A 14,802-nucleotide genomic window follows, 5' to 3' on the forward strand; every position below is an offset into this window, starting at 1 on the left:
AACACCAATATCTGCTGATCGAACAATAAAAATAATCATAACTCATAATTGAGATGCAACCAAAAAAATAAGAAACCAACAATTTTTTTTTAGCCGAGTCATAAGGCACATAACTCAGCGATTTAGGCAAAAATCGCCCAGACTCGCTTAACTCGGCTATTTCTGGTGATTACTCGCCAATCCGGTTTACCGAGTCACCAAAACTCGGGAGGGAAACTCATGGCGATTCTGGGATCTCTGGTCAAAATTGATGAAAAAAATTGATCAAAGTTACTGGATAAGGGTGAAGAGTTGCCATCTGTACTTGTGGAGATTGTCTCAGGCCTTGGAATCACGGGTCTGTCAATGTTGAGTGTGGTACAATGTAGAAGAAACTATGCTTATGTCAGATGAGTATTGGGGGTGATTTAGGCATCTTAGGGATGCTTTGAAAAAGGTTGTATAGGTTTCCAAACTTAGCAGAAAACTGGGTCAAAGTTGATGGGCCATGTGATTGAGACTTATCCTCTCCAGTCATGAAGATTGTTGTAGGCTTTGGAATTAAGAATTCATTGATGTTAAATATGGTACAATGCATAAGAGATTGCATTCATGTTAGGGTGTTGGATGATCTGCATAATCTCACAAATGACTTGAATTAGGGGTGCACCTACGTGTAAATCTAGTGTAAAAGACCTAGATAATATAAGATAACTGTATTAATAGCAAGTGGAAGACCACAAAGTGGAATAAAGGGACTGCCAAATACCTGAATGGGGGCCAGTCCACGAAGAAAGCAACTGAACAACAAAATGGGTGAACTATTATTATTTTGAATTTGGCTTCTGGCAAGAATAGAGATTTTTTCTCGACTGTAGCATTGAAACCACTTCTAATTTTAAGGCTGGTATTAGCAGTGGACAAGAAAAGGCAAGCTATGCTAGAGAATTTTCACTCAAGTTCAACCCAGATGCAAATGTGTAAGGGTGAAATTGTGTAAGGAATTCAAGTTCACACTTATAGGTTGCAATTGATGTAAAAATAAACAATGCTAGGACAATTGGCCTTTCACAAACATTGAAACTTAAATTTACTGTAAAGTGTTTCTGGGAGTTGGACTATTTGAATCAACCCTTATTTTTATTGCTAACAAGTGGTTGAAATATTTTAAAAAATGAGGTTTTAATAGAACCCTGAGGATCGGTGGGGCATCTGCGCAAGTAGAACCACCCGACCAATCCCAGTGGCAAAGGCAATTTCCCCCACTTGATTGGATTTACTGAATGTACTGATTGGATTTTCTCTAGTGATCCATGTGTGCACAGGAAAGAAATGAAACAATAAGTTGTGAGCGGTGATAAGTCATGATACAATCTGACTGCATATGAACTTTGCTTTACCAACTATTATCAACAGTTCCATTTATACTTTGCCTATGTTACAAGTTTCTAGCACCAAATTTTACATACTGAAGAAATGGTCATGCTCCAAAAATATCACATTTCAACTGAAAGCCCTATAGATATGATCTTAAAAACATCTCAAATCATCCAAGTGGCAGTATTGAACAGACTTGTGAAGATTCCTGAAATCTATTTTTCCAAATTTCCAGTTATTCTTCCGTGTTTTTTAATTTTGTACACATGATTCAGTTACATGAAAATTGGACCTTGTTTACTTTGATTTATTAGGTCATGATTTAAGCTTTCCAATGTACGTACAAACTCAAATAGGGTTGCCAAAATCAAATAACCCATTTTTTTTCAGTTTTCTAACAAGTATTCTTTTTGGCTGTTGTTTTGAACTTTTATGGGGTAAATGGGTTACTAATACTTGTGGTGATTTGGTTTCTCACCAAGAACTCTAATTTACTATTTTAAATAAATCTTACAATTTCTTGTATTGAAAAGCTATGAATGACTGGATCTGAAGCATATGATGAGACTAGAAGGCATATTCTGCTTGAATAAAGTTTGCTCTTTTCGTATAAGCTCTCTTTTGAAACAAAAGTCTACTTTGCTAATTAAGCTATTTTGTAATTGTGAACCTTGTTTTGTTGTGTTTTGTACTAATTCCTCTTGAATAAAGTTTACTCATTTCATAAAAGCTCTAATTTGAGACAAAAATCTACTTTGTTAAGCTATTTTGTTGTTGTGAACCTTATTTTGTTCGTGTTTGGTTCTATAACTGTTTATAAGTTATAATATATTAAGTTCCTGAGCTAGCGTATTGTCCCTTGAATTAACAGCTTAATTTAGATCAATATAACTACTTAATTTGGAAAGGCTTGGTTAAAGCTAGACAGTTGCATCATTTCTAGATTTCTCCTACTTTTTCCAGATTTGTTAGTGGTATATTTTTCTCAAGTTCCTTCCAACTGATAAAGAGTTGATCCCTTGACTGCATAATGAATTCTTCTCCATTTGTTGTCTAATATATGTTTTCTTTAGTGAAAATATAGTATTGATTCTCTGTTTCCTTCTTGATACTCATTTTGAATTGAAAATATACTTATTCTGAGGAACGTTTTTAACATAGAGCTTGAATATTTTCCTTCACACAATGCAATTGTCTGTTTTGAAGAGGAAAATGGATTAAATGTATATGTATAGTATGACAGCCTTGAAAGCATTGTAGTAAGGATGGAAGAATCCTGATTTTTTGCCCACTCCTTGAGTGGTGGTTAGTATGATTAAAAGGTCCAATATTCTTTTCTGTCTATTTAATAATTAATTTAATATATGCTTCTCATTTTAATGTATCATGTATATTAAATTTTCACATGCATACAGCATTTTTCATTTAATTGTTGTGATTTCTCCATTTTTAGAAAGATTACTTCTTGCTTTGGACAACACATTTTTTTGGTTTCCTAATGATTGGTTAGATCTTCCTTTTCATATTCCAAATATTTTCTTTCCCATTTTTTTCTTTTTCTTATTGTTATGGTTGACTTGCCAGGAAGGATTTGCATTTGCTCACTGCACAACGTGCAAGGCCCCTTATCATCTAAGAGTGCATGTTGCAGCAGACAGGAAGTGGAGAACATTGAAGTTTCGGTTCTTTGTAACCAGAGATGTCCTCTTCATCTTTGCAGCTGTCCAGCTTGTATGATTCCTGTCTTTATAACTTCCTATGTTTAATATTCTTTCAAGATGAATAGCTACATTTAGGTTGTACATGTATGTGATAAGTATGATGTAGATATTGGTTGTATAGAAAAAGGTGCAGGTTCATTATTCTAATCTCTACAGGAAAGCATAAGACTTGAACAGATATCAAGAGGTCAAAGTTGGTTAAAATCATTTGATTTATTGAATCAAACTAGTGTCAGATTTCTTGCCTTGCAGCTTTATTTCCTTTAATTGCTTAATCTAATAAATAAGGTCTGAACTTACTACGTGCAGTCTTACTCCGAGTTAGTGTTGAGCCAATTTAACTCTAAACTTTTTGTTTTAATTAAGTAAATGAATCTGTGAGGTTTACTGCAATAATCCTTTCCAGTGTGTTCACCCATGTTGTGGTATGCTTCTTCAAGCAGAGCAGGATAGGCAATTAATACTGTTGGAATTGAATATGCTATATGCTTGTATCTTTGTTTCTTTAATCATGAATGGTGTTTATATTCTGCATATCCTGATTATTCTTGTGAATGTAAGAGCTAAAGGATTTCCAAAAAAAAATCTTAATAAGAGAGTCATAAATTGGGTTTTTTATGCGGATGAAGGCAGTGCATCTTTTAAAATATTTTACCAGCAAATGAGTTTGATAATCTTTTTTGAATTTTTAAGCTATATATTGTTCAAGAAAAACAGATTATGGATGATGTAGTACTAGATGATTGTCACACATGCCAAGTTTCTGGTATTGATTATCCCTCTAGGAGTTTGTTAGAAATCTGAAAAAGATGCACAGCCAAGATCTTTCTATGAGAGAGATTGGCTATAACTGTGAAATAAAGCAATCACAGGTATGTTACTCCAAGAGATGTGCAAATGTCAAGATGACAATATTGTGTTAGGAGCTCAAGGAGATGTTTTAGAAGCATGACTGCCTGAACTAACGTACATGAATCTGTAATGACCCTTTTTTAAGTCATTCATTTTTTGCCATCTTTTCTCTGATTCTTTCTTTCACTGCCTGTCAGGGATCCCTTTGACTTCAACTCTGCCATGTAGGTGCTGTTTGAATATAGTCCTACTACTGAACCATTATCTGATGTAATTGACCTCACTGCTGATCCTTCCTCTGTTATCGGTGACCAGATGTTGACCATAACCTTTTATGCGTGGATCTCAAATCTAGGGATTATCTTGTGTCGTCACCGGCTAAATTGTTGTGCATATGGTCATTAACTTAATCATTCTAACTGTATATCTTTATCAAGTCATTTTGTTATATCACTATAAATATGCTTCAAGAATGTTGTCATCTCTGACTGTTTTTATGGCACTTGTACCAATGATTGTCGAAGGAAATAAAGCTCCAAAACCAAGTGTTCCACAAGGACATGATATATTTTATATTCTTCAATTCCCTCTTTTCCAAATGATACTATCTCCAATAAATATATGCATGATGAAAGGAAGAGGCGCCTATGGAAGAGTCACCTCCTAATTACCATAACTAACATAATGATTATTATGGTAATTATATATTATTTATTACCTTATAAGTCATGTTTTTTTCCAATGATGAAAATATGTATGGTGCTATCTATGTGGATTGGGTGATGGATGAAGTACATGTCCTCCCAAGCTGCTTAGTCACAAACCAGTTCACGTAACTGGTTTATCTTCATTGATGGTGTTTTCAAATAGCGTTCAGAAATGAAGATTGGAGAGGGATTTAATATTTGACCAATGGTATAATTATGTGAGCATTCCTTGAGTCCATACCCTCATAATGGTGAATTCTAATCTCAATGTTTGGTACCGTGGCTTTAGCCAATTTTGCATTCATTATACTTATAATTGTTTTTATTGATGATTAACGTATGAGCATTTGTATTATATTACTTATTTTTAAAATTTAATAATTTGTTTATAATATAATAATAATTTGAGTAATACACTTACAATGTATATTATAATTATATTTTATTGAGTCGAATACAATATAATTATATTATATATATTCTTATAATTTAATTATTGTATTATATTATTATAATAATATAATATATTATATTATTATAATAATATAATATATTATATTAATAATATATTCATTATTTATATAATTATATAATTTACATTTTGCTACTATATTAATTGATATAATATTATATTATATCAATTTGATATCTTGTTGATAATATAAATATATATAATAATTATTTATTATTTAATATTACTTGTTAATATTTATTTATTATTATTATTATTATTATTTATTTATTAATTAAATTATATACTAATATGGGGACATCACAGAATCCAATCATTGCAAGAGCACTGTAATGTATGCAAAAGAGTGAAAATACAAGCTAAGTAGTGAGTTAATATAGAACTAAGGATAGGATGGAGTTGGCGAATCCAATCAATAGGATGTGACCAAAAGTAGTCTAAAGTAGCAAAATCTCCACCCTTAAAGCAGTGTTCCATCCACTAAGGAAGGGGCCACCACATTATATATTATTCCCCTAACCCTATAGTGTGTATTGCATTATGAGTAGTTGGCATGCCTTAACTCTTAAATAAGTTACATAATTATTATCATAATCATATATATGTATGTAGGTTGTCTTAGGACTCGTATTAAGCATCTAAGTTGGCCTGGGTGGCATCCAATTTATATATAGGAGGTATATGTAAGTTATTATCATCATGTATATGGAGTTGTTATTGAAGACAATTGGAGGTATCCCTCTAAAGGTGGATTAAGAGGTTGCCCCTCAAAATGACATTATTATCAAATATTTTTATAGTATTTCCTATTGTATTATTCTTTACCGAATTATTTCTTTACAAGTGCTATCAGAGCATGATCTTGGCACTGTGAAGGTAAGGTTTTCTCGGCAATTTTTGGAAATCATTCTTTCAATTTGGAGCAATTTTTTTCATATTTTTAAAGGGTTTTTGAAAACAATATTGAAGAATCTGCACTCCAAGCTTTACAGAAATTGGAGCAGAACTGACTGTGTTATTGTAGAATTAGTATTTCTGCCCTAAAGTTTTGTAAAGCATACATCTTCCACATTTAATTGAATTTCTGTCTATTTTTTTAAAGTGTTTTTGTGGAGTTACGTGAGTATACAATAAAAAATTCAGATAAATTGGAGCAAAAGCGACTTACTTCAAAATCATTTTGTTGGAATTTTTCCATGATAAAAAGTAGCAAAAGAAGGAAAAAAAGGGAAAAAGTATAAGAAGAAAAGTTGAAGAACAAGAGTAAGAGAGAGAGAATAGAAGCAAGAACAAGAGAGAGAAAGAGCAAGAACAAGAGAGCGAGAGAAAGAAAATGAGAATGTAATAACCCTTACAGGTTATTTAACCTCCAACTTTTAGATGTTAGTGTTCTTGAATGTTTGGTTTTGATTTGCAATTTTTAAATAAAAAAATGATATTTCACCAGGCAAGATATAGTAAATTGCAAATTTAAAATATTCTGGAAATGAAATAGAGCTGAAATGATTCTTATTGAGCATAATAGATAATTATTTACAATGCTTTCATTAACCATTCATACCCGGAGGTCCTCAAACTTTTATTATAAAATCTGGAATGTATGGCAGCAATGCATGAACATGTAGATGACAAGTGATAATAAATATTCAGTGCTGGTAATAATTGCAATGTCTACCACAATCGATTCTAGAAATACCCTTAAAAAATCTGCACTTAAATTTTTGTATCTTTCAATTTGCCAATAATATCCTCGAAACCCTTGAATAAACTTCACAAATTTGCTTATAAATGTTTGATACCTGATTAATAATGGCTTCCATTGATAACCCACAGGTTTGCAATGAATAAGCATCAAATATATGCACAAACAGTTGATATTTCTTCACCAATAAACCCAATCATGGCCTCTAAACAAGCCATCACCATTTGCACAATTCACTGGATATTACACCAATTCAAAGTGCTGAAAACTATGAAAAATTCCCAATTTTCCAAGCTGAAACTTCTGAAACCCTTGTCTCCAAATTCTCTTCACAAAAATTAAAAAAGCATAAGCAACATAATGAAAAAGAACTCGTTTGAGTCTTTTATAACTTTTGTGGGAGAACTCACACACTTTTCCAACCAATGTGGGATAAATAGATATACTTTCTCCATTTAATAGTTCATTTACTCCAATACTTTAATTAATACCTTGGCTTAAGCTTTCATGAATTTATTGAATAAATAGCCCCTTCCAATGACTCAACTTAAGTGAAATCCTAAAATCAAATTATAACTTTATAATAAACCATTTAATGTTTTAATAACAGTTTTTCCACTTAAATAATAATAAGTCTTCCCCAAAATGCTTATACTTTAAATATGTCATCTGAAACAAGAGTCACACCTATTATTTTCTCAGGTGACCAAATGCACTTTCCAAAAATAGAAAGGGCACCTCTCAATTATCACCACACTTGCCATAAATTGTAAGTATATGAAACTAAGCCCAAACAAAGTCCAATATGAGTCAAATGAAGACCAGGAACATATTGAATTGTGGAGAAGACAAGACCTCCCAAAACCAAGCCTCTGCCTTAGAAGTTCCTCTATCCACAATAATTAGCACACAAGAGACACAATAATAGGCTAACAACTCGTTCTTTGACATTGGCTAAAAATGGGACATTGCAACCCGCCCTCCTCGAAATCGATTGTCCCCAAGCAATTTCAAAAACAAATAACACATCAGTCCACCCAAATCCCAAGCGTAAGAATGTATAATGTCCTTATGATCACTAACTAGTTCCTGTAACATCATCATGAGTACAGTTGACATAACTGTGGATCTCTAAGCCTTGTTGCCTATTAGTGTCCAACAATTAGTCATTTTCTAGGCAGCGTTGGTCAGTCATCACTGTGAGTGAGCCATCTAGAGAAGGCCGAGCTACATGGATTTGTATATATTCCACTATATGCCAAGCAAGTCAAAGGTTGCCGAGCACCCTAGTAGAGACTGAGCTACTATACATGCTGAGTGAAATATATAGAGACCAAGTGATGTGAAGTTAATTTATGCCAAGTGAGTCAATATATGCCGAGCCTATAGAAGTTAAGAGACAACACGAATGTTAGTTATGACTAAGTGTCAGACATTCAATTGTTGAGTAAACCAGTTTTGGCGTATGTGTTTGTAATGGTACAAACACTTATGTAAATCATTTTAACCGACTTCTATGCAACATTTATGGATTGTAGAGACAACTAAGGAGCAAATTATGCGTTTTGTTAGAAGGCATTAATCCCAAGAAAGATAGATTAACCAATCAGAAATCAAAAGGGTTAACTGGCAAAAGAATGAATTCTATATCGTTGATTTTGATCTAGAACCTTCCACGATGTCTATTTGAGAAGGGATCTAACTGTAAATCATGATGAGTGCGAGAAAGAGTGTGAAGGGATACGAAGGAAGTTCGTGAATGTGCGGAAGAGACTAAGTACAGAGTGAGGAAGGTTAATTTTGATAGAGAGATTAAACATAGCAACCTAGAGGTGAAGGACAAAATAGAGGAAATCAGATAAGGAGATCAGATTTAGACATTGAAGAGAGGAGATTTGTAATAAGCTTCATAGAGAAAACCGAAGGATCAAGTATTGAGACATTTTTGTATTAGGGTAAATCTCTTAATAGAGTGGCTTTAATAGACCTTGTTAAATCTCTTAATAGAGTGCTTACTTCATTGTAAGATTAAATCCTTTAATTAAGGTAGACTTAAGAGTCTTGTATTGCTTTTAACCTAGTAGCCCTTCACAGGGTAGATCATTAGAAGTGATCAAATTGTAGCCCTAACAGGTGAACTTTGTTGTTGCAACAGTAAAGACTTGTGAGTGTCATCCCCACCCTAGTTTTACCTTCACCTTGGAGGGTTTCTGGGTTATCAAAATCTTTGTGTTATGTGTTTCTATTTTCATGGATAACATGCATAGTTAGATTTATTTCAGTTTTACAATTCATGATTATATGGTATGAGATCTAAGATATGAGATGGAGAGTCATCCAAGAGTCGAGAGCAAAAAAATGCAAAACCTAAAGGTAAACCTACATGTCATCATTGTGGTAAAGTAGGACACACAACAAACATTTGCAGAAGCGAGAATGGTAAGAAAAGTCCTAAACCTAAGTTTACGGGTAGCTATTTTAATTGCAAGAAACAAGGTCAGCAAACACATGAATATAGACCTAAAGTCAACAATACACCTAGATTTGAAGGACATTGCTACATATGTCGGAAATATGGACATAGACTCAAGAATGCAGATTCGAAGCAAAATCCAATTGGACATCTAAAAGACAAGCACTTGTACTTAAGCAAGGTAACTCTTACAATTGGGATTACAACACATGGTATAATTGTCATTATTGTGGAGAGTATGGTCACATTTCGGAAATTGCATTAGGACACATTTCAGAGGCAATTACAAGAAATGGTTGAATGAAAGCCTAGTTTGTTTTAGTTGTCTCAAGGTTGGACATGTTAGTAAGAACTGCAGGACCTGAGCACCAACACCAAACAATGAACACAACAAAGGAAAAGACAAGGTTGAGATGAGTCAAACTTGGAAAAAGAGAGTAGAAGGTGGAAGTAGTAAATCTAGTGAAGCTCAAATCACCCAATCCAATTGATCAAGTGATCACACCACATCCAACTAAGTAAAGGAGCTATGTAAGGAATTGTACACTTGAATGATATATTACACACCAATTCCTAACAATAGATGTGATTAAAAGTCCATATCAGCATGAATCAAGATGCACAAGGACAAATCTAAGAGAAGAATTGGGCAATGGAATCAATTACACTATCAAGTGCCGAGCATCAGCAATTATTGTCTTTATTGACTGAGCATTGCAATATGGACCAAAAGTTTACAATGACTAAGCTGATGTGATGGTTGAACTAAATGGTATTGGCCAAGCTAACAAGGACCAAGTATTGAAAGGAAGGAAGTGCGAACACAACATGTGAAGACCGAGACAACTGTAATGCACCTACTTCAGTACAATGTATTTATTGCAGACCTAAATCAACAAATTGAAGGTATATATCAAATTTTGATGTTCATTTTCATTTACCAAGTGATTTCAGTGCACACAGGTGATTCAAAGGTGATCAAGGCAAATTTCAGTGAAAGAACAAGCGAATCACAACGTGCTATCGACAAGAGTTGGAGAATTAAGTAAGGTTTACAGTGCCGAGTTAAGCTGATTTCAAAATTGTTGAAGTGAAGTTGTTTAAACTCTAGGTTCAAAATGGCATCCGTTGCATCTGTATTTGGGAAGGAAATGTTGAAAGAGAGTAATGCATAGATTGTGAGGAATGATCAATGTCCTCCACCCAAATTCATGATGCACCTTAACATTTGTTAAGTTTATAACCTGATAATCACCAGGACTGAAAGTGCAGACCGCACTTGCTCTTCTTGTTCTAAGTATCTACATATGACTTTATGCATATTCTCCTATCTTCCTCTTCTAGGCGGCGACTTTCTAGATTTATTTAATATTAAACATGAATCTAACACAATGTGTTAGTCATTAATTAATGTTGAATTATCTTACACATTGCTAGTTTTCATGAGGAGTCATACAAGCCGACTTAACAAAGAGACATGCCCTTTGAGGGTCACGTCTTCTAGTCTAGATATTTAGAGGGATAGTGATGCAGTTTTGAAGGACACACAAACACAATTTAGTCTGCTCCTCCAAGCACCATTATCCGGCAATTAAGTTGCAGAGATACTCCCATTTAACATCAGATCAAAGGTTGATTATTTCTTCTTACATTGGCATTAGAGAAATTCAATGTTCACTACAAATAAAGGATAGTTTATAAGTTTGATCAAAGATCATAGAATTAGCAGGAACTTTACATGGTATTAGAGCTTTGGTAGTCGAACCTAGGCTCTGCAAAATTCAGTTATCAGACTTCATAAACATCTAGCAACTATCTCCTATTTTGAATGGCATACACAATCAGACCAAATGGCAGGTTTGATGGGAGAGAACACTTTGATGCTTGGAAATTTCGAATCATGATGATTCTTGAAGAGAATAATGTAAAATAATTTGTTGATGGAGCATCCAAACAACTGCCAGTTGAACCTCATAAATCCATCTGGAGCAAAGGAAATAGGAAAGTAATTCAAATCATATTAAATGGAGTAAAAAATAATATCGTACCCATGCTTACAAAACATCAAACTGCATTTGATATGATGAATACATTATGAAATGCATATGAGGTCAACAATGCAACTAGGGTTCTAGCACTGAAAAGGCAACTGAATCATATTCAGAGAAAGAAAGAAGAATCAATGAATTCTTACTTCCTAAGGGTTGCTAGCATTAGAGACGAACTATCTAGTATAGGAACCATTATTAGTGATACAAAATTAGCACTAATGGCTATAGATGGATTACCAGATTCATGGTAGACTTTTGCACAAGGAATAAGTGCCAGAGATAATCTTCTTGCTTTTAGTAGACTTAGAACGATTGTCTTCAAAAAGAATCCAGAAAGCTAAAGAGAGGAGGGAAACTGAAAATAAAAGATGAAGAACTTCATGTTCTTAATACAAACTCCTGTAAAGGCAAAAAGAAGCATTTCAAGAAAAAAAAGGGAAATCAAAAGAATGGGAAACCCAAGAAAGATCTATCCAAAATAAAGTGTTTCAAATGTGAGAAATTTGGACACTACAGATCAAATTGTCTTGAAAATTCTAAACAACAAGCAAACTATATAAATGTCAGTAGGGAAGACGATACCTATGATCTCGAGAATTGTGTTTTGTACTCCTCACTATCAAATGAAATTTCAAATAAAGCATGGATAATTGATAGTGGGTCTTTTAGATATATAACGGGATACAAAGAAACACTAGACTCTTTATTAGAGAAGGTGAATGGTGAAGTTACCATTGGTGATAATTCAACACACTTCGTTGAAGGAATTGGAATCGCACCTTGAAACTAAAAACAGGAAATACTCTTCTTCTCAAAGGTGTACTCTACATACTAGGGATTAAAAGAAATCCAATCACAATTACAACGCTTGAAGATGATGGGCATAATGTTGCATTCGTGGATGGAAAAGTATTAACTTGGGCAAAGAACTCCTCAATCAAGAAAGCGAAGTTGATTGGTCAGAGAAAATGATACTTGTATGAATTGAATACATAATCTAGTCAACCTATTAAAGCCTTAGTACATGAAGCTGCAGACGTAAATGAAATATGGCATAGAAGATTAGGGCATCTAAATTTCAAAACTTTATCAACTATGGAGAAGATGGTTACTAGATTACCTAAACTAAATAAAGACCACTCAAGCATATGCAAAGGGTGTGCTCTAGGTAAGAACACCAGAAGTCCATTTCATGATAGTACTAGGAAAACAAATAATGTTTTGGAATTGATTCATTTAGATTTATGTGGACCTATGCCTGTTCCTACTGTTGGAGGATTCTGGTATTATATTTTGTTCAAAGATGACTTCTCTAGGAAAACATGGATCTATTTTTTAAAATGCAAAGAACCAAAAGAAATCCTAAAGAGATTTAAAGAATTCAAAACATTAACTGAAAACTTTTCAAGGCATAAAATTAAAACCCTTAGAATTGATAACGGAGGAGAATATACCTCACACTTGTTTAAAAGGTTTTGTAAAGAATCAGGGATTAAGAGGGAGTACACTATTCCTTATAATCTAGAACAAAACGGGGTTAGTAGAAAGAAAGAATATGACAATTATAGAAGCTGCTAGAGCTATGATTTTTGCTCAAAATCTAGAATATTATCTTTGGGCAGAGGCCTCTTGTACTGCTATATATCTTCAAAATAGAAGTCCTCACTCCTATCTTAAAAATAAAACTCCTGAAGAAGTATTTACTAAGGTAAAACCCAATATAAGTCATCTTAGAATTTTTGGGTGTCTTGTATATATCCATGTTCCAAAAGAAAAGAGATCCAAGTTGGAACCATCTGGGAGGAAAGGTATTTTTGTAGGGTATAGCGAAACATCTAAGGCATATAATATTTTCATACTTGGATAGAAAAGTATTGAACTTAGTAGGGATGTAATTTTTGAAGAAGATCTTGCATTCAAAAGAGCCCTAAGTTCTGAAGAACCTTCTCCTTTATCTAGTTCTGAAAGAAATAGTGAATTTGGGTCCGAGAGGGAGAACTTAGAAGAAATTGAAGATGAAATTCACAATCTGAACCTTGAAGAAAATCAAAATTCAAAGAAAAGACCACTTTGAGCCATTAAAACAGTCGGGGCAGCTCAAGACTTTGTTGCGCCTTTCAGAATAGTCAGAGAAAGAAAAAGACTTAAAAGGTTCTCTAGTTGAAGAACCTTCTCCTTTATCTAGTTCTGAAAGAAATAGTGAATCTGGGTTCCAGAGGGAGAACTTAGAAGAAATTGAAGATGAAATTCACAATCTGAACCTTGAAGAAAATCAAAATTCAAAGAAAAGATCACTTTGGGCCGTTAAAACAGTCGAGGCAGCTCAAGACTTTGTTGCACCTTTCGGAATAGTCAGCGAAAGCAAAAGACTTAAAAGGTTCTCTAGTTATACAACAAACATGAGTGATTTATCGAAAGCAGAACCAACCAATCCTTCTGATGCCATTAAATATACAACTTGGAGAGAAGCTATGACAAAAGAATACCAATCTATTATGAAAAATGATGTTTGGGAAATTGTTCCAAGACCTAAGGGAAAATCTGTTGTTTCTTTCAAGTGGATATTTAAAATAAAGCATACTGCTGACGGTGGCATTGAAAGTATAAAGCTAGATTTGTAGCTAGAGGATTTTCTCAGAAGGAAGGGATTGATTATGAAGAAACCTTTGCTCCTGTTGCCAGATATACCTCCATAAGAGTAGTCTTAGCAATTGCACCATCGAAGGGATGAAAATTACATCAAATGGATGTAAAAACAACATTCCTAAATGGAAAGATTACAAAAGAAGTATATCTAGAGCAACCTGAAGGATTTGAAACTCATGATGCTAACACTTTTGTTTGCAGGCTCAAGAAAGCTCTCTATGGGCTTAAACAGGCTCCCAAGGCCTGGTATGAAAGAACTAATAAGTATCTCATCGGCTTAGGATTCTCCAAGAATGAAGCTGATTCAAATTTATATTATAAAAGATATAAAGATGATATGGTAATTCTGATACTGTATGTTGATGATTTACTAATAATAGGTGATGATCATCTCATAGATTAGTGCAAGAAAGATCTAACTAGAGAATTCGAGATGAAAAATTTGGGACTCCTTCATTACTTCCTAGGACTGGAAGTGCAGCAGAATTCTGACAGTATCATACTTAATCGAGGGAAGTATACATTAGACATTTTGAAGAAATTTGGAATGTGAAATTGCAAGCCTATGTCTTCTCCAATGGAGACTAACCTACATAAACTAAAAGAAGCAACAGAAGAATCACCTTCCATAGATTCTACTCTCTACAGACAGATGATTGGGTCCCTTATGTACTTAGTAAATACAAGACCCGATATTTGCTATGTTGTTAATGCCTTAAGCCAGTTTATGTGTGAGCCAAAGGAGATTCACCTAGTTGCAATTAAGCACATTATGAGATACTTACAAGGCACTCTAAATTTTGGACTCAAATATGAGAAGGT

General features: G+C 33.8%; 1 protein-coding gene across 2 annotated transcripts in view; it reads left to right on the top strand.

The window, feature by feature from the left end:
• LOC149542995 (RING/FYVE/PHD zinc finger superfamily protein) overlaps positions 1-14,802 on the top strand; it is a 257,051-nt gene that overhangs the window by 60,536 nt on the left and 181,713 nt on the right. For both annotated transcript variants that reach the window (XM_089797914.1, XM_089797915.1), the window contains exon 3: positions 2,941-3,087. In XM_089797914.1, coding sequence (XP_089654040.1) covers positions 2,941-3,087 — 147 coding nt within the window. The remainder of the gene's footprint in view (positions 1-2,940; positions 3,088-14,802) is intronic.

Source organism: Cupressus sempervirens, chromosome 8 (assembly GCF_028749045.1).
Source record: "Cupressus sempervirens isolate cs-2001-9-10 chromosome 8, ASM2874904v1, whole genome shotgun sequence".
In the NCBI taxonomy this organism is placed as follows: Eukaryota; Viridiplantae; Streptophyta; class Pinopsida; order Cupressales; family Cupressaceae; genus Cupressus; species Cupressus sempervirens.